Consider the following 27,306-nt stretch of genomic DNA (forward strand, 5'->3'; position numbering starts at 1 on the left):
CTAGCTGAAGACTTAGTACATAACGTTTTTTAAAGAAGCAGATGTTTTGCAGGATAAGATGAGGTCGGTGAAGAAGTGTTGACGATGGTTTTCGGCACAGTTTATGCAGGCAGAGTCGGCCAAAGCCCTTTGTCCTATTTGTTCAATGTAAACGTGTGTATGATATAAGTACATGCTTTACTCCTGGAAGCTGTTTCTTCCTCCTTGAATCTCTCCATGATTTGTTTATACTTTGCTCATAGCAGTTAATGGCTGTTAGCACTTCCTCTCTTAGGTCAGCTCTTTCTGGACATAGCTTAAATCCTCTCCAGTAGTAGCTGCTGCGTGCTATGCATAACTCCTGGTGCAATTCAAGATTGGAGGTGACGTTTATTGAGTAACTATTAAAATATATCACATTATTGAGGTAATTTTACAGATGTTCCTTAGAAACAATAGCAGCAACCGTGGGAGAATTTGAGGAGCTTTAACCAGTCTCCCAACCTTTAAGCCTCTCCTATATAGCGATTTAGGGTTCAAGGCTAATCTTTAGGTTAACACTAAAAAAAAATAGTAAAATGATAGGTGATTACTGAAATTTAGGAAATGCTGTCCTACTGGATTATATGACTTTTGAGGACACTGTCTGCCTCATCTTTAACTCCAGAGTACACAATGAGCATCCTATAGATGCTAAATTGGTGATGAGGTTGTTGTTTGTTTTTTTTTTTTTTTTTCTTTTTCCTCCTAGCTTCAGCTTTTCTGGAATTCTAACAAAAATTTAAATGCTGTTTTTTCAGGAATGCTTAGATGACATGTCTGAAACTCTGTAGACAAACAAATCATGCTTAAGTCTAAAGAGATTTTCATTCTTTTGAAGTGATCAATACTAACTTGCCAGCCATAATATTTAACTAGTTGATTTCATCTAGCTCTTTAAAAGCTAAACAAAAGATTGCCAAATGAATTGGACTTTTTCTTTGTTATAAAATTTGAAAATAGCAATGAGTCAAAGGTGCTTATTTAGGAATCAACATGGGTACTTAGATGAGCATATTAATTTCTTAACCTACTTGAGCCCCCCCTCTACCAAACTTAGTTCCCTTGATAAGCACCATACTTTCACCTTTCCCAATAATTTACTCAACAAGAACGTTAGGAAGGTTGTGGAGAAATTCACTTTTAAGCACCTTAAATCCAAAATTCTAGATGCTAAAAAACATAAGGAATACTGATTAAATGTCTTATTAGTCTTAATTAAAAATGTTATATTTATCCAAACAATCATTGTTTCCTTTACAACAGTCACATTAAGAGAAGAAGCACTGATTCCAATGAAGCACGATGATTAAAACATCTTTGATTCCTTCCATTGTTTTATAAGTCAGTGGCATATTCTCTTGAGTATCTGTATTTATGGCAAATTTTTATCCACAGTGAATAGATTTGGTTTCTGAAAATGGATGAAAGTCATATGGGTCCAAATCTAAAGTTTGTTAAAAAAAAAATAAGTGCTATCTTTTTTATTAGTGAGTCACCAGGAATATTAAATGATACATAACAAAATATCAATTAACTAAAGGTAAATTAATCAAATGGCCTGATCTGGCACAGTATTTTTGTGAGTCTCTTCATCTGTGGACAAGTGTGGCTTTGGGTTTATGGTATTGTTGTATAAATTTGCATTTTCTGTGATAAAGATCATTTGCATAGTTAGAGCACTGGTTCTTCAGTGGTTCTGTTCACATGGATTAGAATCATCAAGTGTTAGTGCCCAGAGGACGTAAACATGATCTGTTCCAGGGTCTTCATTTTTGGACACGAGGAAACTGGAATGTGAGAGTGGCTGTCTCCTATTTCCCAGCTTCAGCCATAGCAAACTTGAATTTCTTCACTTTGGCCAAGAAGTGAGCATATATGACTATGTTTGAGTTCCTTAAAGCAAATGGGACTGTGCTAAATTCTGGACTATTGGGATGGGTAGATGGAAGGATCGAGACAGGGAAAGCCTCACCCTCATTGAGGTTAAAGCTAAAATTGCAGCCACACAGACTGAGATGGAGAAGACAGGCTTTAAGTAAACTATCTGCCTGGTCGAACTTCCAAATAGGAATAAAATTTACTGAAGAAGAGGTTAAGCTTTTTTGAGCACTGATGGAGAATTGGGAATTAAGAGTGGGGAAGAGATGGAGGTATGGTGCATTGTGAGGCAAGAGACAGATTCAGAAACACATAAGTGTTTTTTTCCTTCTCTCCAGGGTAAGTGTTGGATAAATTAAAATTTAAAAAAAAAATCACATGTATCATCTGTCTTCTAAACTTTGAACTTATAATATTCCTGAGAGAAAAATACTTGGTGGGCGTCATTAAATATTAATCATTAGAGATCAGTTTAGCAAAGAGATTTAGTCAGGTTGGAACAGCTTTTAAGAAACCAATTACAATGTGGGTTATGAAAGAGAAGTGGAAGAAACCCAGGGAAAATATTAGAAAATGCAAGTCCCTTCACCCAGTGGAATTTTTGCAGGGAATTCTGGCTAACTAGCTTGTTGAGACTTAAGACAGCAATAAAAATAAGTCCTTGTGCTAAGGATTTAAGAATTGGTAAAAGGCAAAAGCTAGGATTCCTAAAATTGCACCGAATCTTCCTTTTTTAACCAGTATTTCCATTTAAATATTTAAGTATTTGATTGAAAGATGGATAAGAATTCAAAAGAAACATTCATCTTAAGGTTACCTTGTAAAATTTAGTTCTTTGGAAATTCCACAAATTAAATATCAATATAAAATTGGGGAAAATGGAGAGTTGGTTGGTTGGTTGCTTTTCCTAATTCTTGTATGTTGATTGTTCAAAGGGATTGTGAGGTGTTTTTCTTTGGGGGTCTTCTTTTATTCATTTCCTTAGTTATATTTCAGGGTAATATGAAGGAGTCTGACAGTCTTTTGAAGACCTATAAAATGTTGCAACTTAAACCTGTATTAGAGTTAAGCTTCCTCATTTCTATACATGAAAAACAGGCATGAGTGGTTTGAAAAAGTCAACTATTTTAAAGGGAAAGGATAACATTCCTAAATGGTATGTACCTATTAACAGAGTGTCAAAATACATGAAGCAAAACTTGATAGAATCATAAGGAAAAAATAGACAAATCTATAATTATAGTTGAAGATTTCAACATCCCTCTCTCAGTAATTGATGAAACAGTAGGCAGAAAATCAGTAAAGATACAGAAAGCTTGAGCAACACTATCAGCCAACAAGACCTAACTGACATTTATAGGATACTCCACCTAACAACAGCTGACTACATGTAATTTTCAAGTGCACATCTAATATTCTCCAAAATAGACTATATTCTGGGCAATAAAACAAATCTCAATAAATTTAAGATGATTGAAACTATGTGAAGTATGTCATCTAACCACAATGGAATGAAGCTAGAAATCAATAACAGATATCTGGAAGATTCCTAGATGGAAAATAAACAACATATTTCTAAATAACCCATTGGGGGTTCAAAAGGAAAATCAGAAAATATTTTAAGTGCATAAAAATAAAAGTACAATTTATCAGAATTTGTGGGACTCAATTAAGATAGTGCTTGGAGAGAAAATTATAACATTAAATGTGTATATTATGAAAGAAGAAAAGTTGATAATAGATAATCATAGCTTGAAGCAAAAAAATGAATAACAGACCTAAATTAAGTAAAAGTAAGATAATAATAAAGATAAGAGCAGAAATCAATGAAATAGAAAGCGGGAAAATGGGGAAGGGGGATAGAAACAAAACCGGGTTTTTTGGAAAGATCAATAAGAGGCTTGCAAAAAAAAAAATATTAATAAAATTTTTAAAAGTATACCCACATTGATTAGGAAAAAAGAGAGAACATACAAATTGCCAATATTAAGAATGAAAGACGAGTATTTCTAGAACTCTCATGGACACTAGAAGGATATTTAGGAAATGTTGTGAGTATCAGCATACTGGCAATAAATTTGACAATATAGATGAAATGGATATTAAAAAGCACCCTCAAAATGTGTTACCTCATAACTCTACTTCTAGAAATCTATGTTAATAAATTTAAAATGTTGACCAAGCTTTGCATACCAAGATGTTTATCAAATTATAATAGGAAAAAAAAAACCTGAAATGCATTTCCAACAATGGCAGATTAATCAAATAAACTATGGTATAAACATACTGACGATGATGATGATGGTAGAATAAATTCCCATATATAACCCCGCATGAAAAAGTAGGAAATAAAAATGTCAACAAATGGTAAACTCAATACAAAAAGATATTTGTAAAGAAGAATCAGAAAACATACCCTTAAATTAGGCTAATAGGCTACTTTTTAATTTATCACATTATTTTCTTCTCAGTTTCTTCTGTATTTTCCAGATTTGCTAAGAGTGAAATAGGTCAGGGCCATATTTTAATTGTCATATGCCAATAAGGTGGTTTTGTCATTGAAAATATAAATTACTCTTTTTCTGTAAACAGAAAACATATAACTTCGTGTCTTGATGCCAGTCTTGATGTTTTGGAAATTTAAAACCATGCCTTTTGGGAAGGATGAATAGGATTTGAATGTCTTGTGGTACTTTATCCTTCCTCTGGTAGGCCCATTTTGAGTCTGTCTTTGCACTGTCTTTCATTCAGCAAGATGCTCAGACCTCCAGCTTCCCTCCTGTTCTCTCACTGTCTTTTCAACCCAGCTGTCAATGGGCAAAAAGTGTGTGTGTTTGCTTTCCTTATTTTTTCTTTTTCTTATTGGCGCATAATGATTGAAGCATCTGTTAGTGGGAAGCCATTACTATGCTTTTCTCTTTCATGCTTCGTAGAAACCACACTTAAATGTAGATCTTTAGCACTGTGTGAAGACATAACTCTCCTTTTCATTTGTGCAACTTCCAACTCCATCCAGGCCTTAACTGTGATAAGCTAGCTCTGTTGTCCCTGCCTCCACCTGCCCCGTGTCAGCTTATTTAAAGTAGCTTCTGGAGTGCACTGGGGACACAATGTACATCCTTTTCTTTCCAGAGATCCTACAGTGAATGACCTCTAGTTTCTTATGAAATCCCCATAATTAGTAAAAACTCTAAATCATATGGTTAAAAATCTCAGGGCCTTCATCTTAAACGATCTTCATCTAAACGCCCTTTTGGTACATGAAGGCTAATGATCTTGAGTGATCTGAAGATGATGTCCATGCTTTTAGCTCAGAATAAATGGGCCTTTTACCGTTATACATAAACTTGGTCTTTTTGGCCTTTCTTTTGCATTTGCACACATACTTATGTGACAAACAATTAAAATGTACTTGATACAGAGAATGACAATTAATTCAGCAAATGGTCCTGTGGCACGAGGCCCTGTTCTGTGGGGTGACGTTTGGAGGAATCCATGGGGATCCATGGGGGCCTCCTAACCGCAGGTGTCTCATCAAGACTCTGGTAGCATTCTTGATCCCTTCTCTCCTTTGACCCCACAGCCATCCTCTAAAATTACAGTTTTTGGTTTTGTTTTTGTTTTTTTAAGATTTATTTATTTGACAGAGATCACAAGCAGGCAGAGAGGCAGGCAGAGAGAGAGGAAGGGACGCAGGCTCCCTGCTGAGCAGAGAGCCCAATGCGGGGGCCGATCCCAGGACCCTAGGATCATGACCTGAGCTGAAGGCAGAGGCCTTAACCCACTGAGCCACCCAGGCGCCCCTACAGTTTTTAAATTGGTTTTCCCACTTCAGCACTTGTGCTATTTCAGTCTCTTCTCCACATAAAGACCAGAGTATCTTTAAGAAATACAAATTTAAATCTCCTTAAAGTTTATGTGTTTTTTCCAAAGATTTATTCATTCATTTGACAGAGAGGGCAGGAGAACACAAGCAGGGGGAGTGGGAGAGGGAGAAGCAGGTTCCCCACTGAGCAGGGAGCCTGATGTGGGACTTGATCCCAGGACCCTGGGATGATGACCTCAGCCAAAGGCAGATGCTTAACTGACTGAGCCACCCAGGTGCCCCTAAATCTCCTTAAAATATAAATAGAAATCTTCTTTAAACCTTTGATTGCCTTCCGATGGTACTTAAGAAAAAGAAATCCCTAATCCGTATCTCACCCCTGGATCTCACTGTAACCACTTACCCCAGTTCAGTGTGCCACAGCCAAGGCACCTTCCTTCAGTTCTTCAAACACACCAGACTTTCTCACCTCAGCCCCTCACACACATCTGGAACATCGTTGCCTGGCCACCATCTCCTGCTGCCCCTCGCCTCCCACCTTCTCATCCTCCACCCATAAGCTTCTGCCTGGCTGATTCGTACTCAGCATTCAAATATTGCTTTAAATATCATGTCCCTAAGGGGCCTCTTCTGGACCTCTCATCTAAATTTAAGTATTTCCTATTCTTCTTATAGCACTCATTGTAATTTTTCATTATATTTTGCATAGTTTATTTTGTATCTTTCTCTTCTGTAGGCCTGAAAGTTTCATAACTGTATACCACAAGGTTTTGTTTGCTCTTTGACCAGCACATACTTAGTGCCCAATAAATTATTGTTGCATGAATTGAAACAAAGAAAAAAGTAAAGGGTCGTGTAAATAACTAGAACATATCTAAGAGAAAAAAATAGTAATTTCACTATTACAGAAAAATATTTTAAAAATTTTAAAAAATTAAAGCATTTGTTTTTAATGTAATAAGTTATTTGTAGTTAAAATTCCCATTTTCAGCTAAGATTTGGGTACAAGAACACATTCATACAGTCCATGAGGAGAGGGCCTTTTTCTGTATTCATTTTTGTTTATGTATTAAATATTTGTGAATGAGTAAGAGGATTGGTATAATCGTTATGGAATGCAGTGTAGCTAAGTGTATTTAAAAATATCAAATTGGGTTTTTTTGACCCAGTATTTCCACCTAAGAATTTGTCATAAGGAATAGTCCTAAATATAGAAAAGGTTATATATTTAAAGATATTTTCACAGTGTTATTTATAGGAGAAAAACATTGGAAACCACCTAAATGCCCAATAAAGTAATAACTGAGGAAAGCATAGTTTATCCACTAGATAGTATATGAGTAACACGTAAGCTAAAGGTTAAGATAATATAGTGACTTCAAAAGTGTTCAGAGTATTAGTATAAATAAATGAAGAACACGGTTTTATAACAACATTTACAAAACCAATCCACAGGAAGAAAAAGACTAGAAAGAAATATGTCATGCTGTTGTGGCCATGGGTGATTTCCTTCTCTCTCTCCTTTTTATATTATATATATATATATATATATATATATATATATGCACACACACACACACACACACACACATATATATATACACACACACATATATATATAATATATATACATATATATTTTATTTATTTTAGCATGCATGTATTTTTTTGATAATTAAATTGTTATATAACATAACTCATATATTTGAGGTTCAATTTCATTTTCAGCACATTTAAATGAGTCCTGATCCTTACATTTTGTAATCACTGAAGTGCTATGTTCTTTGTTTTAGGATGACAGAATCTTTCCGGAAAGTTCCTTTGCTCATGGGTTAGAGAACTCATTCTCTTGGCATGATCGCAGTTGCTTCCTGTCTAGCCCACGATTGTCACACTTGAATCGTAAGTAATGAAGTCCTGTACCAGTTTTTAAATTGGATTTAAGGAACTGCAACTCACAGATAGATTAAAATGTAAAGTACCTGATAGTAATAGTTTTTTTAGGAGTTTGAAGAAATTGTTATTATGAATCATACAAATAACACCTCCCAGATTCATTTATGTTACCCAATTTACTAAAAAGTGTATGGGATCCCTTCTTTGTAAACCTTACAGTTCTCAGAAAAACAAAATGAATCACTCAAGGTAATAATCTTCATTAAGCAAATTTTTTGTATGGAGGTTGCTGGTAATTGTGGATGAGTGGGTAAAGGCAGTTAGATGATATTATAAAATTTAAGTCATCAAAAAGTAGAAAATCTTTTCACAGTACTGTTCAGAAATATATCATCTACTGTTAGTGGCTAGATTTCATTCTGTGAATATACTTTAAATGTTGATAAAATGTTACCCGTGTGAACAAGGTGTGAGTTTGTTGACCTAGCCTACCCTTCCCCACCATTTACCTCTATTCTTCCTTACTATATTTCAAGTCTCAGTTTGTATGTAAAATCCTTAAAGAAGTCTTTGAAACCTATGGTTTTAAATATGGTGTCTATTATGAGTGTCCATAACACATCACAATTTTCCTTTAAAACCCTTCTTAGAATAATTATGGAATTATTTTTTATTTGAGTGACTTTTTGTTTAGTGATTATACTCTTCACTAAAGAGTGAACTTTGTGATGAAAGGAGCAATGTCTGTTCACGATTGTTTCCTCAGCATCCCACATAGTACTTGGAATGTAGTAAATGCTCAATTAATATTAGATGAATGAGAATATGAGTTTTTTTAAGTCCACTTTTACCCAAATCATTGGATCTTAAATGTTATTTAATGGATTCTTATTTAAGTAATCATTTAACTCCTCAATTTACCATGGACATAGAGTTTATATATTAAATCTGACAATTCTGTCATTTAAAAAATGTAGGTTGCTATAAAATAAAATACCAAAATAAGCCACAAAGAAATAGGTCAGATCCAAAAGTGATAACTCTCATTTTTGCTGATTTATATTCATGGATTCATTGAATAAATATTTATCAGTTTCTGATAAAATGGTTCGGTTTTCGTTATATCATGATTATTTTACTCCAAAGCTGAGCATTTTCTCTTTCCTGTCCCAACCATTTTAGTAAGTGATTTTATATGTCTGCATAAAAACCCCTGCTATTCTAATCTGGCAGCTGCCCTTCAATGTAAATTGTATCTCAAATGGATTATGATACCTCAGAATCTGATATACACATACACAAATGTTTTGTGTTTCATATGAAGAAGTGAAAAATTTTCCTCAGGTCTGTTGGATGTGTGTGAACATGTAGGCAGAGGGTAAGGACAAAACACCATCAAACATCATAGTATCTTACCCATTAAGACATTCAGGAGCTTGAGATATAAATAGCACGATGATATGGACATAGATGTCATTGTTCTCCTGCTATTTCATTTTGCTATTATGACTTTCATAAGGTTCCCTAGAAAGGCACCTAAGAAGTAGTGGTTAGGAGACATTAGAGGGAAAACACCAAGGTTTTAAGATTTATTATTATTATTACTATTATGACAGGCAGTGAAAGAAAGGACATCCAGCTTTACACTCAGTAGCATTTCATGACCACCTGTGGTCATCTCTCTTAAGATGTGTTCCTCACAGGAAACCATAGGTTTCTATATAAATACTGGCTCAAAAGGAAACAAAGTTAAGTAAGAATAGGACAAAATATTGAGAACATAACTTGGATATGAAAGTACCTATTATAGTTTACATTGTAAAATCTGACTGGAAAATTCAACTTAAAAAGTAAACCTCCTCATTAACTTCTTGTTAAATTATTAATTAATTTATTAATTCATAGCTTTAAATTTTACTGTTCCTCTTTTGACAAGTCTGTTTTATTATTTTTCCTCCATACCTACCTCCATGCTTTCAAGGATACTTTTAAAAATTTAATCATTGGTACCTTATTGTTAGTCATTTTAAGTGATTCAATTAAACTTATTTTTAGAGATCATAGTTATTCTTATTTACTTTTCTGATAAACCTTGAATTTCTTTTTAAGATTTTATTTCTTTGACAGAGAGAGACACAGAAAGAGAGGGAACACAAGCAGAGGGAGAGGGAGAAGCAGGCTTCCCACTGAGCAGGGAGCCTGATGCGGAGCTGGATCCCAGGACCCTGGGATCATGACCTGAGCTAAAGGCAGACGCTTAATGACTGAGCCACCCAGGCGCCCAATCCTTGAATTTTCTATATGTTTTTTTCGTAATGTAGTATTTTAAAAGTGGATCAGGATCACCCTGAATACTGCCCCATTTTTGTAGCATAAAAAATTTCAGCTTAGTTACAGAAATTATCCTGTAATTTTTCTTTAACCTCCTTTTAAATCTCCAAAATTAAGGAGAAATGTCAAAGCCAACAAAGAGAAAAACCAAGCTACAGTAAATTGATCACACAAGGAACAGAATATGTCTTTTTAAATATCATTAATGTCCTCAGAGGTAGAAAACATTATACCCATTAAAAATAAGAACAAGATGCTATGAAAAACGACCACAGTATAAGAGGTCTCAGAAATTTAAAATATGAAAAACTAGAAAGGTGGGAGGCAAAGTTGCAAAAATCATAAAGAAACTAGAAGAAAAAGAATGGGTAATAGGAGAGAGAAGATATTTAGAAAATCCCTTGAAGAGGAACAGTACCTGATTAGTGAGTCTTGAGAGGAGAGAACAAAAGCCAGGAGCGGGCAGGTTAGAAGGGCCCACCCAACCCGTACCTGTTGCATGGCTGATGTCCTGAGATTTTCCTTCATCCCCATCCTGTGTTGGTGCCCAAGTTTCTCAGAATGCATGCCTCCCTTTGTTCATGCCTTCCTTTGTTGTCTCAGTTCTTTCTTTTGTGGGAGCACATCAAAGAAAAGGAGGTAAATGCTTTCGTTCATTGTATTTCCAAAAACAGATTTCTTCCACCACTCACACTTGACGAGACTTTGGCTGGCTATAAAAATCTAGGTTGAAAGTGACTTTGCTTCTGCAGTCTACACTATTCTCTTCCAAAATCTAATGTTGCTATTGAAAAACCTTATGTCTTTTTGTGTTGACCTCCACTCCTTTGAAGTGATCTTCTCCACCACCACTAATGCCCCATCCCCCAGTGCTGTGACCTTTTAGGATCTTCTCTTGAACTCCAGTGAATTTTGTGATGATTTACCTCCCTGCAGGCCTTACTTTATTTGCTTTTCTAGCCATTTGATGGGTGGGCACTTTTAATCTGGACACTCATGTTTAGTTCTCTCAACTTGATAGAAGAAAGGAAAGATTCCATTAGGAAAATCTTTAGAAAATAATGATGTTAGATTATTTGATTCAGGTAAGCACTTAGAATCTGGCAGATCTCATTGAGCTATTAAAATAATTAAGGATAGTCAGAGTAAGAGCAAATAAAAAAAAACAAAAATAAAAACATGGGTCAATTAATAACTCTACGGGGAAAATGGGTAAGAAAAGAAACATTGTCATAGTATACTTGCTAGGTTTGTGTGAGCTGTATTTACATAATATTATAAATACTCACTACAGACACAACTAGTTCAAATGTAACTATATAAGGAGGATGGGGTGAGGGGAAGTGGATGGGTGTGAATACATCTATAAATGATAAGTCAGAAAATAGCCATATAAGCTTCTTTTTCTTACAAAATTGAAATAAATGCAGAAAAGAAAGCTAAAAGGGTTGATTGTGGTTGACCCTGGGGTGTAGGATTGGGGGACTGGGTGGAATGAGGTAAGAGGCTGCTGCCTTTCTATGTAGCCCTTTGTTGCTATTTGATAGGTTGTACATACACTTTGGCTGAAAAGGCATTTTGTAAAAATAAAATTCTATTAAGAACACCCCTGCTTTTATGTCTGACTAGCAAGTGTTCGATTTTCTCATTGCCTTGTGAATGGAACATGAAAGCTGGGGGTTGGAGTTTAAAGCAGTTTAGACCTGTACGGAGGTGTGAGGGGTGCATAACCATAAGGTGCTGAGGCAGACGCAAGTTTATGAGCCCACAGAACAGGCTCCTTCTTACTCAAGTTGGGATTTGTACAGGACGAGGCCCTTCTGTCTGTGCCGTAGATGCTAAGGCTTTCATTCTGCTGACGTAGGCGCCCTGTCAAACTGTGACCAAACGAAAGCGTAGAATCACTGACCATGGAAAAAACAAAGGAAATGGGAAAATACTGCATAATTTGTGGTCTCTGAAATGATCCAGCATTAATGAAAGTTTGTTTTAAGTAGTAATTTATGTCAGCTTTGTGTAGTTCAGGTCAATTCAAGAAAAGGTAGATTCCTTCTGCCAGAAAGAAGGGAAGAAATGTATAAATTGTAAGTTTATATTACCATTGGAAATAGGAACACAGAAATCCATTATTTAGAGCCATGATTACTACCAAATTTATCCTGGCTGGCTAGAAGTGATGGCCGTGATTCAGGATACTCTTTTAGAAGGCTTGGATTCCATTACCTTCAGCCTCTAGACAGTGGGGGCTTAGAAAGAGAGACTTATAATGCCAGCTTTTGAAACTGTCATTTTTACTTTTTATAAGTAGTGACTGACCACTAGTCTCCATGTATAGCTTCTTTTAGGCTAAAGGAACATGACTCCTAAGACAGGGCCCTCACTCTTGGGGCCAGGAGCAAACTGGATTTGAGAGAGGGCTGTAGTAATCTGATGACTTCTCCAAATCTTGAGTCCTTTAAGATTAAAATGCCTAATGTCTATGGAGTTGGTATCTCTAAGCTAAATTTTTAAAATAAATGCAGATTCAAACTTTCTGTGTTCTAAAACTATTGTCAATAATGTTTATTAAAATAAACAAACCCCAAAATAAAGGACTATGATTTTTTTCAAGGGGGGGATGTTATCTTCAGATTATTATAGGATTTGAATGTGAATCTTACATATTAATTTAACTTGATATTCTTTAAAAAGCAAGTCAATGAAAGTTACTAAAAGGAACTTTCTTTTGCTTTCTTACCTCCGTTTACTTGCTATGAAAAGAAAACTTATTGTTCTCAGTTTGTATTTTGAGGTGCCTTTAAGTGGGGTGTTTAAGGTGCGCCTGGGTGGCTCAGTGGGTTAAAGCCTCTGCCTTCGGCTCAGGTCCTGATCCCAGGGTCCTGGGATCGAGCCCCACGTCGGGCTCTCTGCTCACCAGGGAGCCTGCTTCTTCCTCTCTTTCTGCCTGCCTCTCTGCCTACTTGTGATCTCTGTCAAATAAATAAATAATTTTTTTTTAAAAGTGGGGTGTTTAAGTCCCTCTGATGAAAAATAATTTCTCTGCAGCAAGAACAGTATACACTCTTTTCTATGCTGTACCTCAGGATCCACTGTCTTAACTGAACTGCTTCATAGGTAGTCTGTCCTCGGACTTGCAGAATAAAATGCCAAAGATTTACGGCAATCAAAATGTAGGGGTAATGATAAAGGTTAAAAAAAAAAGATGTTTCTTGTCCATTAAGGATTTATTTATTTCATGGAAACACAACATTTGTCTCTCCATTTTATAGGTTCAGTTCTTGTGATAGTGACTTTTGTGTATGTGACAATCTTTTCACTGACCAGTTAGGTGTCAGATATTTTTAAATAACTGAGTTCTGATTATTTTGATTCACAAGGTACCCTGCAGATACTGTCTATAAAACAGCTAGAAAATCCCCAATTCACTATCTCTTAAAAATCCCATAACTATATTCACTTCTTCAAACAGTATTTACTAAGAGGTTATGCAGGAGGCTCTCTGGCCTCAGGGAGGAATATAGTAAGAGAACAAGACAGAAAACGTTACCTCATCCCATGCAAGAAAGAGGCAGTAAGCAGTAGTAGATCATTTTTTTTAAAGATTTTATTTATTTATTTGTCAGAGAGAGAGAGAGAGAGAGTGAGCAGACGGAGGCAGAGGGAGAAGCAGGCTCCCTGCCGAGCAAGGAGCCCGATGTGGGACTCGATCCCAGGACGCTGGGATCATGACCTGAGCCGAAGGCAGCTGCCACCCAGGTGTCCCAGTAATAGGTCATTTTTAATGGTGTTTGGTGCTTGAAGATAAAATGATAGAAAGTACCTGGAACAGGCTACTTTAGATTAGTGATCAGGAGATTCCTTTCTGAGGAGGTTACAACGAGCTGAAGCCTGAATGGCAAGAATCAGCTGAGTTAAAATTGGGTGGGAAGAGTTTTCCTGATAGAGGGAACAGTAAGTATAAAGGCCACAGAAAATAATTGGATATGGTCTTCCAGAGAGATGGAACTCTGGTTGAGCGGGAAAGGAGAGATACAGAGAGAGAGAGAGAGGGAGAGGAGGGGTGAAGTTCCATGGGAGACTTTTCAACTACAGTCAGATGTTTGGATTTTATTCGGAGTTTCCTGGGAGGCCACTGGAGGAGAGTGACATAATTAGATGTACCTTTTGGAAAGATAATCCTGGTTGTGGTTTAGAGAAGGGGACTAGTGAAAATAGTCAGGAAGAAAATGGTGGCTTGGGCTGAGGCGATAGAAATGGAGAAGGTATGGAGCCCGAGGCCTGGGGTGAATTTGGGAGGTAAAATCTTCAGAATTTACCCTTAAATAGGATGAGTGGAGCAGACAGGACAAAAAAAGGAGGAAACAAAAGTTTGAGACACCAGGGCTGGGTTGATGAGTGTGTCACTTTCTAAGATGGAGAAAGTAAGGGGTGGGCAAGCATCAGATATTGGTATCAGACAGGCGGATTTCCTGTAGGTAGTTTGACATGCCCATCTGGAGCTCAGAAGAGAGGTAAGTGGTTGTAGAAAGATAGTAAGCCTAGATTCTAGATCTAGTCTCAGTTTGTGGAACACGGAAGAGTCCATGAAAAGAAGGCAATGAAGGTTTTTCCCTCCAAATCGTGTGTGTGATTTATATCACTGTATATTGACCAAATGCACATCTCTTGTTCTGAGATACTCTTCAAATCCCTCTGAAATTAAATCCTATGAATAGATGTTTTCCAAAATACGGTAACTGTACTACGTTTATTCCTACATGGGGGTCTGTTAAGGTCTATACCATGTAAAGTTTGCAGGAAACTAGGTCAGACACAGTGATTACTTACAATTTTGTCGGCCCGGGGGTTCTCTTCATCTGGGTTTATTTTTGTCTTTTCTCTCACCTTGCCAGCATTTACCAAAAGAGCAGTTACTCCAGATTCACCTTCAATCAAGGAAGATGCCACAAGTTTACCAATGGATGGGACCAGTCCACAGTCTAAGAAGGAGGACTATGAAAGCAAAAAAAGCAAAATGTAATTCGTCGCTTTACACGAGTATTTTACCAATGACAGCAAATCTGTCCTTGTCGCAGTTTGGCCCAGATTGTCTAGCAGACGTATCCGCAGCTTCTGCTCTTCAGCATTGCCAAGCACTGACTGAAACAACAATATATTTGGTCTTTGGGAAGGATAGAAGTTAAATCAATCCAAGTAATATCAGCTCATCAATGACGTGCAGCTAACTTACTGGCAACTTATACCAGCAGAGAAAGGGAGATACTTTTCACTTTGCATTTTCATTCTTCAGGTGTGGTCAGTCACATTTTTCCAAACAAAATTTGGATTTATAATTGGGATTTTTTTTTTTTTAAACAAATGACTGGCTAAAAAGCAGGGAAACAAGTTCCTCTTGAGGCAGAAGTTGCCAGCACTTTAGATTCAGGGAGTGTTTATATACAATTGATTTTTTAAAAAATGCTTTCTCCCTAATAAATTTTCACGTGTTATGACATGTCATGGAGATATGCATATATAATATTAGACAGTCCGTTTTATAAACGCTCAGGATTGTTACATCCATCATCTCAGCAGTCTGTTACTACATGCGGTACCTTAAAATTTTATTTCCAATCATCCATTTTTAATAGCAATAAAGAATTTACAAGTGATATCTGAATTGTAGAACACTGTAAAGAATTCATAGCACAATTTATTTATTTATCTTTTTGTGGCCAAATATCTCACTGCGATCACTTCAGTCATATTCTGGACCGTCTTTCAGTTTACTCTGACCAAATGCACAGTTGCCAGACTCCTGTGTCATGAGATTTGCTCTGCGAGAGTTCTCGTATAATCTGACACTATATACTTTCAGCATCTCAGCCTTTCTCAACATCAAAGTGTTTTTAAGAACTTCTGCTCTCTACATGCTAGTCTACCAGTGGAGAAAGATTTCTATTAAATGCTAACTAAGAGTAAAACATCCACGAACTGAATCCCACTGGGCCATGATGGAATGTTCTTCAGAGGGACAAGGGCAATAAAGCAATACCTTCCTAATAACCTTTTGTGTTTGTTAAAGTATACTTGCTTGTTAAGTTTCTCACATGCTGTAAAGATGCTTCTATTTCCACGACCGTATGTTTTACAAACTTACTGTAGTTAAATGTCCAGAAGAAACGGTACTCTTATCTCTGAACTTGAGTGCCAGTGGTTACTGCGGGAGACGGAGATCTTTGATCTGAAAAAAATTACATAATGCAACCTACATGACCTCTGGGAGGATAGCCATGCATTTTATTATTTATCCATTACGGAAATATGTTGAACTCCTAGTAGGGGCCAGTCATTGTGCTAAGAAGGAAAACGGAAACACAAAACCAGCTGTGCATGATGTACAGTTTGTTTGGCATTAGGGATTCCATGAAAAAAGGAGTGATGTGTTCAGGCTAGCTGGAGAAATTCTGCATTAGACAAAATTAAACAGGTTTGGTTTTGCTTTCTCTAACCTCAGGACTTCCAGCTGTTAATGGGCTGATGAGCACAGTAAGGTTCAGTGGGAGTAGCCCTTTTGCAAGGAGCAGCTCTCAGTCCTGGTGCTTCTCAGAACCTATATCACACCAGAGTAATATTGGGGGTAGAGAGAAATTATGTCAGTATTTTCATTGATGTTTTGACCAACACTATAATATTTTCTCTCCTTGGATCGAAATGACTTACTGGGGAGAAAATAAGGGAGAATATGAACATGTTTTGTTTAAATCCTATGGATTTAATTAAAAAAATCCTGTGGATTTAAGTTAAATAGCTTTTCCCTTAATGTGTCAGGAGGAACTCCATGCAGTCCATTCTTTTTAGTAGGAACTGGTTCAAACCACTATTCGCACATCTGTGGCCATTAAAAAAAGGAAAAAAATTACATCAGGCCAGTTAGACCTGAAAGTTGAAGGTGGTAACACAGATTATTTACCTGGCAAATCCTTGAAAACATATTAGCTGATGATTTTATAACAGAATGGAGAAGAATCTTATGAAAGACCTTTTTTAATCTGAAAAAAAATAAAGCCATTATATCATATTATTGAACGCCCTGTGCTACTGTTGGATGAATGAAGGTGTCTGCCTGTAAATACGGAACACACAAGAACTTCAAAGGCAAAGTCAACTTTTTGTGAGCAACAATTTTGTCAAAATTCCTTGGCCCTCTGTTTATATGGAATTCAATCCAAGGACGTGTCTTTTCTGAGGATTTTTCCTATCTCTTGCAGTCACCATAAGCTCGAGTTGGAAATCAAAAGGAATGCTAAGGAAACACTAATAGCTTGATTTGTACATTTCAAAGCCAACTATTTTTCCTTCATTCACCCCTTTGGCAGGATAACTCCTGATATCAGCCCCATTTGAGTTGTGGCCGATCAGCCATATTGCTTATAATACTGGGACATTGGAAGGGATTAACCTTATTCTTGCACTGAGCCTGGTCCAAGACTTAATTTGAAGATTGACCTTTTTGGTTTAATAATTTTGATTCTTCTGGCCATCTTTCTCCCTAAACACACTGAACTTCCATTGAAGTTACTGAAGGCCACAGAGGGGAGAAACACAGCTGGGAGAAATCTGGCTGGATGTTTTTCCCATTGGCTAACGTTATTATTACTTCCTTTACTAGTGTCTGATTTAAAGGTTGGAAACCAGTTGGTTATATAACGTCTTATGCATACAGTTTCCCAGAATCACCAGCTTTTCATATAGTTTACATATTTGTACTAATAAAAGAGATATGATCTATAGCTTAACAAAACAATACACATAAGGCATTTGGATTTAAAGGTTATGTGGGTTAAAAGTGCCTACCTACTTAGCTAAGAAAACAAGCCAATTTTTTTTTTTTTCCATTTTTATCCCTTCAAGTGAGGTAAATGCATTTTCCATTTTGAGGCTCTGGTCAATGGTATATAAGTTGTATTTAGAGTCACAGTAATTGTTATATTTTCTTTAATCTATATTTAATCTTATAGTTAAATAGCAAATATTTTTTTAATGGGACCAAATTCTTACATATAATTAGATGGTATATTTACTTAGCAAACCTTTTTTTAGCAAGGAGTTAGGAATCTCAAATTGTTCTTAGGATTTGTACTATAAACCCAACTCTACGTCATATAATAGCTAAGAATAGGAATGATCATTGAGTAAATTATTCCTTTTCTAATATTCTTACACCCTCTCCTCAAACTATCCCGGTATTTCCTCTCAATTTAATTTTAAGAAGAAAGAAAGAAAATTTGTGATTTTCATGGCCTTCAAATGAGGAAGCTGCCCTCACGAAGGCATCTGGTTTTCTTGGATCAAAACTAAACCATGAACCGTAAGCTGGAAAGTAAATTTGGGAAAGTTTGTATATTAAAGGCATTTCATGCACCAAAGTATGATATAAAAATAGTTACATCTTTCAACTTTTAAGTTCTCAAATGTTTAGCAATAAAAACATCAGCTTATCCCTATTTGAGAAAAGAAATTTAAACCATGAAAGATTCCATTTAGTTCCATTTCCGTACAAAACACGACACATCTAATTTAAGGCTAGGAGAAATGCTTACATCTAGAAACAGGACTTCAGAGTCCAAGCCCCCAAACAGATTTCAGAGAAGTCTCCTTGCTTTTGATTAGTAACAAAGTAAACCAATTTTTCTGCTCTGGTGAGACCTTCAAGTTCTAACCTCATCTGCCCCCAGCTTAGCCTCTCCTGCTTTACCCACATCTAGGCCCACATCCTCCCTAAATCTAAACCCCACTCAGGTCACGAAAAGAGTTCCACCAGATCAGCCCCCACCGTTGACCTCTGAAGTCTCATAACTGCGGCCTACAGAGGTTTGTAGCACCTGCATGTCTTTCAGGACCAGCCAATTGCAAAAGGATTTGAATGACAAGTGTCTTTGAGTGCCCCTGGCTGAAAGCCGAGGAATATTTCTGTGGCTGGGTATCTTCTGTAACACAGCTTGACTCTGACATGGTACAGAGCCATGTGACAGTTGTGGATGAGAACTTGTTGCCTCGCTCTCTGCAGGAAAATACTGGATTTCTAAACATAGCACCATGTTAGTTTCCTTTCAGGAGGATAGTCAAAACAATATATAATCCAATGACCTCCACCTTTCAAAAGGTAGAGTCTTGTACCAGGGAGCACAGAGGTGGGAACATGAAAAAACAAAAAGGCTACCATACTCAAAAAAGAGCCATACCACACTCCTTGCCTGTAATTCTAACAATAACTTGCTATGTTTTAAGACACTGAAGTCACACAGTTGCCATTCCAGAACGAATGCTGTGTCTTTCTCAGACTGGCAGATGCTGGACATTCGTGCCCACACTGTCTTCTGTCATCACTCCATAGATCACCACGGCTTGACTTCCTCTCATACGTTATCCTTTAGTAAAGCATTTTGACTGGCATTATTTAATTTTTTTAAAAAGGTACAATTTACCCTTAAATATTGGAGCTCTGTGTCATTTTAGCTGATACTTGATGGGAAATAAAAGATCAGAATACAGGCTTGAAGCAATATTTTTTTAAACAAAATTAATGGATATTAAACTACCAACAGTTTACATGTTATAATTTAAAAGTAAGAAAAGATCTTATTTTGAGGGAAAGGAGGATTATATGTTCATTAGTTAGTCACTAATTGACAGTTCCCTTTTATTCTGATTTAATATTTTCTTAAAAGGTTTTTTTTTTTTAAGGGACAAATCTAAGTGTTGTAGTATCAGGTTTTCTATCAAATTACAGTTTCCTTTTGTTTTTGTTTTTCTTACAAATTTTTCGTTTAGAGTCAGGTGTATTTTTGAAGCCACTGGGAGGTTCAAATGGCTTTTAAAACACTTGGCCAACAAGGTGAAAATAGGAACTTCGAGACAGTGCATCTCCCTTTGTTCTTGAAATACTCTATTTCAATTGGAAATATTTCCTCCAAATGTCTGTCTGTCTATCTCTCTCATTTCTTTCTCTAGGTTTCATAGTCATTTCCTCAAGGATCTTTGGAAGCAGATTTATGCTCTTTACTTGGGCGGGCCCGGGGACTGGAGTCATGCCTGCTTGCACTGTGCCTACATTTCAAGACATCGGAATAAATGGCAACCATAAAGAGCTAGTGAGGGGGCCCCTGGGTGGCTCAGTGGGTTAAAGCCTCTGCCTTCGGCTCAGGTCATGATCCCAGGGTCCTGGGATCAAGCCCCGCATTGGGCTCTCTGCTCAGTGGGAAGCCTGCTTCCCCCTCTCTCTCTCTACCTACCTCTCTGCCTACTTGTGATCTCTGTCTGTCAAATAAATAAATAAAATCTTAAAAAAAAAATAAAGAGCTGTGAGATTAGTAATTAACTGATATATATATATATATATATATATATATATATTTTTTTTTTTTTTTTTCTAGTGACATAGGCTGGTCTGTTCACCAGGGGTGAAATGCTCCTTTGGTAAAACAAGATTGTTTCTCTTCACCCTTGTGGGATGATGCATAGCTCTTTTTTAGAGCGTATTTACACGTACTTCATCTATCAGGAGAACCTATTTATGTCATCTTTTTTACCTGAAAGCCGAAAGAGCAGTTCCCAAAATGTGTGTCATGTTGCACATAGGATTTAAACTCTAAGTTTCGAATATATCCCCTGTACAAGGTGGTTGGTTTTTTTTCTTTTTCCCCCAGCTCTTGAAGCCAGCTATTATCAGATCATACTGCATAACTCGTATTCAGTGTTATCCCTAGGGTAGTGGTAATGCTAGTTTAGATTTTGTTTGTCCATTATTGCTGAGCACTTAGCTGGAGAAGGGAATGAAGGATGGCAGGAGTTCTGTAAAATGATATGAGCACAGAGGAAGCTGGGTTGCCTTCAACAACACACATTTTAAACTGTTTACTTGAAAGAAAAACAAAACAAAACTGCGGTAGCACTACGCACTTTATCTGATGTAGGGTCCTGGAAAGCGGCGCGGTGAGAAGTGCCGTGAACTTGCACACTGATGCACGTTGCACTGGTCTTTAATGTTCTCTGTGGACTGCTTCCTGGCAGTCTGGATCTGGGTGGAAAGTGGCCTCCTTTCAGATATGTTTTCAGTCGGAGTGCCCTGTGCTTGTCTGTCATTTTGGATTTCCATTTTATTTATGCTATCATTAAGCCCACCGTGAGTGAAGACACAGGCTTGATTTATGGCTTTGCATTTTGAAAACTTCCCATCATTCTGAACCTCAAGCTGTCAGTTACCAGAAGTCAGGCAGTCATGGCAGTAAAGCTATCTGATATGGTGGCTTTGGGGAGGTTGGGCTGTGTAGAAGAAGTTTGGAGAAACCTAGGGAGTTTTGCCCTTTTTTTTTTTTTTTTAAACCTTATTCTGAGTTGAATAAAATAGATGCACCGGTTCTAATGAGGCACTTCCTGCCCAGAGTCACTGGCAGAGCAGCCTCCTCCCAACAGCTGCAAGCTTGAGAGACCTCATGCTGCTGGCCAAGGTTCATTCTGTGCTTTGACTAAGACCACAGCCAATAAAGCCAATGTGTACTGTGGAAAGAGTTTCCCATTTTTTCCACTGGAGAAGTCTTTTGTGAGGTTAGGTTGACTGTTGCAAATTAGCAGTGGTGGTCATTGCTCATTTTTTAATTTTAACTGCATGTAAACTTACTGATTAGATTCCACTGAGAACAAATCCTAATTTTCTGTAAGGTACATATCCTTTTGTCCAGTATTCCTTAAACTCCCGGTTCTCAAAATGTGGTTCCCAAACCAGCAGCGGTAGCAGCACCTGAGAGCTGGTTAACTACAAATTCTCAGGTCACCCCTAGATCTACTGATTCAGAAACTCTGGGGGCAGGACCAGCAACGTGTTGTAAAAAGTCTACCAGGGGATTCTGATGAATGCTCAAGTTCAAGAGCCATGCCTTAAAGATTCATTGGATTATAGCTGTCTTTGAGCTTTAGTTCCTATCCCCGAATGAAACGAGAATGTGGTTTCCTTTCCACCGGAGGTACAAGGGTACCCTTTTAAAATTTGGTTTCCAGTATTAGATATCCTCCCAGATGTCCAAGCTATGGCTCCAGTCCCCTTGGTCAAGCCAGGTGGAAGACTTAAAAAGCAGCTTCCCCAAAGATGCTTGATTTACCCCTCGAGGTTACTTCCCCACCGGCTCTGCCTGGCTTGCTTCTATTAACCAGAACTCTTCCCCATTTATCAGGATCATCAGGACCTGCAGGTGTACGCCTCTGTCTGGTTTGGAGTGTATAACAGGTATTTCATTATCCAAATGATATGAACTTCTTCAGGACTGAGTTCCGATCCTGTTTTTCCTTCCTCCCACGTGCTTGGAAGTAGCTGGATTTGGGACATTGGTTCTATGTGATCACTTCACATGTAGTTTCGTTTTGTTCTGTCTGTACCAGCAGCCCACAGTCATCCACACTCTCTTGCAGAGGAACATCTCCAGACTCTTGACATTGTCGGCTTAAAAAAGATTGTGGTTTGATGACCACTGAACAGTTAAGTCTCACCCAGCTTTCCCTCACTGTCTCCAACTGCGATCGGGGATTTATTGCATCATTCTGTCTCTTTGTCCTTGGAAGAATGATAATTAATGGCCATATATAATTTGTCTTGGCCTTTTATCTTAACGTGTTGTACCTCTCCCCCCATTACATATAACTGATACTTCGAAATGTTTGTTTGAAATTAAGTTGTTTCCCCTTATCATTTGTCTAGGAATGGACTAAATCGAAATCTACACAGAATTCCAATTCTAAAGAATCTTAACTCAATCTTTTCAAGAACTTCTCTCAATTTCTGAACAGTTGATTTAAATATTACACGATGTCACACATTAAAGAAAGTGTGTTTTCTGGAAAGGTGCTTATTTATTGAGCAAATGCAGGAATGAGATAGACTCCATTCAGAGTCTTTGCTAAGCCCCTGTCCCAGCCAATTGCAGCCAATTACAGCAATTAAAATGTACAATTCTTACATAAATAGCAATATCAAGTAAATTGAGCAAACAACTTATCCCTTCAAACTGTTTTTATTTTATGGTTTGGGATTTGTACCAACTAGTTATATAAAAATTTAGAAACAAAAACAAAACAAAAAAAAAGCCTATATAAGTATACAAATGTAGTTTATGACACCTTTTGTGATCTGCTTTAGGAAAAATTTCCACTGCTGAACAAGAACTATGCCAACAACATACTTACATGCATAAGTTACTTTGCACTGGTGGCCTTCCACCCAAGAAGTTGTTTCCATTCACTCAAATGTCTATCCCGAAGTCTTATCTATGTATTACCAGTCTTAACCTTGTAATTTTTAAGAATTTAAATATAATTCCTTTATTTGGTACACTGATAAATTTGATTAGCTGAATGTATATGTTTAAATATACAAATACTTCATAATTCCTAGTTACCAATTATAATAGTTATATAATACCATTTGAAATTGTTGACAACTAAACTTACATACTAACCCAACCTTGCATATGCTGAACTTTATTACCCATCAGCATTTTGCTGTTTATTACTCTTCTCAGAAGAGGGAATGAAACTGAACTTTTAAAAAGTAAGTGAAATGTTATATGTATTTAGATGATATCAAATAATACAAGAAGACAGCCAAGACCCTTACAGTACCCTTAATCGCTTTTGACTGTAGGCACTAATGATGAAGGATGAGTTTGGACAGAGCCATACAACCCCAGAATGATCCTTCTTGTTTTAATATTTTGCTTTTGGGCAACCTTTACTTTCCAGAAACAAGGATCTTGTGTATATGTAAAAATTTACCATTTGTTGGGTTCTACGTGAAGATGAAATCAGATTCTCAAAGCCGTTACTGAAGATGGGCTGAGCTTCTCATAGATCTCATGTGAGAACAATCCCATTCTGGAGCCACTGAGATCCAGATGTCCAACTGAACAGCTGCCATCCTCTGTCTTCAGTAACCTCGAGATCACTGCTTTTGAGCTGTGAGCATGTGTTATGCATTTCTTATCCTGACGCCCATGATTGAGGTCAGATGTTCTCTACCCTTAATTTTACCCTTTGGAACTCTTTATATTTCACAGTGGGATGTACAGGCGCAGACACTGGTACCACAGAGCAGCTAGAGAAAAACTTTCCCATGATACAAGTAGATGTTCAGCCTAAATTTTCATTACCCTTAAATATTTAGTGTTCACTGTTCTTCTCAGAGGGTGATTACAAGTGACCTGTAAACAAAATAGTCATATACAGGAGAGTAAGTTATATCTTCTAGAGTCTCTAATGGCTTCCCTGCCCTCCCTCTGACCCCAAGTTATAGGTTGGAAGAGTGGATGCAAAAGGAATCTTGTTTTGTCCTTCTGCACGTGCAGTCAACACATCTGAAACTTACCAACTTTCCTAACATTACCTTAACTGAAACTCATCAAATTGGCAACTACCTGAATGAAATCCAAGCTTATTTTGATACTCATCTCATCACCACAACTTTATACAAATGTTTGATCGATCTCACAAAAGCAACATTGTCTTCTACCAAGAGAATACTTACTTACTTTTGCTGGTGCCAGAAGGAGAGTGAATTCCCAAGTTATCCACCATTTGTAGGAAGAGCCATTTGGAAATGTTTGGAATCCAGGTAGGATCTGGGAAGGTCAGACCAAAGTTAGTCACCAATTTAATATTGGCAGTTCATTTTTCTAATTTTTAGCCAAAGGTCTGTCTAGAATACAAAAAAAAAAAAAATGTATGTGGTTGGATCCAAGATTTAGTTTTATGTTATTTTGATATCCTCATAGATTGAACATCTTCTTGATTCTTTAAATCAATATGGATCCAGAATAAGATTCTTTGAAAGCTATATAGAAAATGGTCTTATCAACCAGTGATATGAGAAAGCATCTTTTAGGTAGTATTTATAAATGCTATCAGTATAATTATATTTCTGAATTGCAAGATGTCTTACTAGATAGTAAGCTCTTAGGAAAAAGGCACTGTGTTTTGCCTACCACAGGAGCTAACATAGTGTAAGGGTTCAAAATGTATTCACTAACTGAACTAACCACACTACACTCTCCATCATCTTTCTCTACACTAAGCAAAAGGTGTTTATTAACATCTTGATAGCCAGATTTGCAATGTCTTTCAGCACTTAACAGACCAGTTGCCTGATTGTATTCATGAAAATTTAAATCGCAGTGTTGTTCTTGGAATTTCTGCCTAAGGGTTTCAACCCTGCCTTCAGTGTTTTGAATGGCATGAAAACCACACCGATCAGATAACATCTGTATGTCACCAATATTAGTGACCAATTTACTGAGCATGAAATGTGCTGATTTTCCATAATGGATATCAGTAAAGTATCTGTGTTATCATTGCGTGCACCATCTCCCTTGTGTTTGTGTAAGGGTACTGTTGAGGACTGAGTATGTGTTGGCCATCATATTTGTGGATTTTTATAGAGATTCCTGTCATCACCACATAGTTCACCAGGACTTTTCCACCAGATGGTTTATAAGGAACAAAAATCCCTAAGATTGTGATGTTGGTCCCTTAAATCCCAAATTGATTCTATAACATAGAATTTTATGGAAATAGACCCATATGATGAATGAACACCAGTTTCTCCATCATTGTTGACTTTTCAGTATCGTCTTCAGGAAGTGGGGCTTTACCCCCTATACAATATGGCAAGGAAATCTTTGCTGGACCTTATAGGTCTAACAATATCCAGCTAACTTGTGGCTTATTGTGGTTTCCCTTCCTATTCAGTCCCACCAGCATTCCTTTATTTCTGGACGTTTGGCCTGAGAAACTTGCTTAGTTCGTATGCCAGTTTCTTGTCAGTTGGCAATTTATTTGCTGACTTGGGCTAAGTGTCTGCTATAAAAATCACTTAGAATTGGGGCGCCTGGGTGGCTCAGTGGGTTAAGCCTCTGCCTTCGGCTCAGGTCATGATCTCGGGGTCCTGGGATCGAGTCCCGCATCGGGCTCTCTGCTTGGCAGGGAGCCTGCTTCCTCCTCTCTCTCTGCCTGCTTCTCTGCCTACCTGTGATCTCTATCAAATAAATAAATAAAATCTTTAAAAAAAAAAAAATCACTTAGAATTGTGTACTTCCCTCCTTCTTTGTCTTTACCTTTACTCTGGTACATCCTTCCTTTCCACATTGCCATCGCAACTCCTTCTACCAAAATGATGTTTGGCACATTTTGAAGATTAGGTAGAAAAGTTTGAGATTCCCAAGATCTAGCATCTTTAGCATCTTCAGCTGTTTATAATAATGCAATATTTCTGGGGAGCCTGGATGGTTCAGTCAGTTAAGCATCTGCCTTCAGCTCAGGTCATGATCTGATTCCTGGGATCAAGCTCAGAATGGGGCTCCCTGCTCTGTGGGGAATCTGCTTCCCCCTCTCCCTTTGCCCCTCTGCCCTGCTTGTGCTCTCTCCCTCCCTCTCTCTCTCAAATAAATAAAATCTTTTATAAAAATAATGCAGTATTTCTGAAGCAGTGGATAATGTGCTTTTTCACATTATAACTGTCTTTTATAACTCACATTAACAAAGCATCCTAGGCTCCATGATATAGGATCATACTATGGTATAGCTAGATGGTACAGCTTTTTCTTTCTTTCTTTCTTTTTCCTTTCTTTCTTTTTTTTTTTTTTTAAGTATATGTACCATCATACTACTTCAAGCTTGGCAGCCAGATAAGAAATAGTGCTATTAATGATAAATTTCTGGTGCACGCACAATGAAAGAAATTGTAAGCCTTTGGACGTCACATTACTGATGATGATATAACTAAGAAAGTGCATATTATGCCTGGTTCTAAACAACACAAATATTGGAATAGTCAAGAGCCATCTCCTTCTACCTCCACAGAAGGCCATCAGTGGTAGCGACATAATCTCAGTGATTCTTGTCCAGGAGCCATCTACTATACTGAACACAGGAAAGCACAATCAATGACTATCAAAAACCCAGCTCACTAATGAGTGCTACAAAATATGCAAGGAGAGTAGGAGTCCTGCTGTTATTGTTATTTGGTACTCTAAATATTTGTTGAATGAATGTAATCTAACAAAAAAAAAAGTTAAAAATCCCTTTAATTCCTCTCTGGATGAAGAAAAGCACCACCTTCTTTTTAAAAGGCTGTTTTCCCCCTCCCCCAGACACTGTGTAGATTTTGTTCTCATTTGACACCATACAGCAATACCAGAATTTTGGCCAAGTTTTAAAAATAGAAGCTCCTAGAGATAAATTTTATTTTCCACCGGAAAATATTATTATTTGTTAAATCTTCCCAAAGAACTTTGAGAATCACCTTAATATTCTTTTTAGGTTTAGATGCTAAA

General features: G+C 37.2%; 1 protein-coding gene across 1 annotated transcript in view; it reads left to right on the plus strand.

The window, feature by feature from the left end:
* The window catches only part of CEP128 (centrosomal protein 128), a 396,464-nt gene extending 380,474 nt beyond the window's left edge, over positions 1-15,990 (plus strand). The window contains exons 24-25 of the mRNA XM_080808359.1: positions 7,519-7,627; positions 14,845-15,990. Of these exons, the coding sequence (XP_080664485.1) occupies positions 7,519-7,627; positions 14,845-14,972 (237 nt within the window). The 3' untranslated portion in view covers positions 14,973-15,990. The remainder of the gene's footprint in view (positions 1-7,518; positions 7,628-14,844) is intronic.
* The last annotated feature ends 11,316 nt before the right edge of the window (positions 15,991-27,306 follow it).

Source organism: Martes martes (assembly GCF_963455335.1).
Source record: "Martes martes genome assembly, chromosome: 7".
In the NCBI taxonomy this organism is placed as follows: domain Eukaryota; kingdom Metazoa; phylum Chordata; class Mammalia; order Carnivora; family Mustelidae; genus Martes; species Martes martes.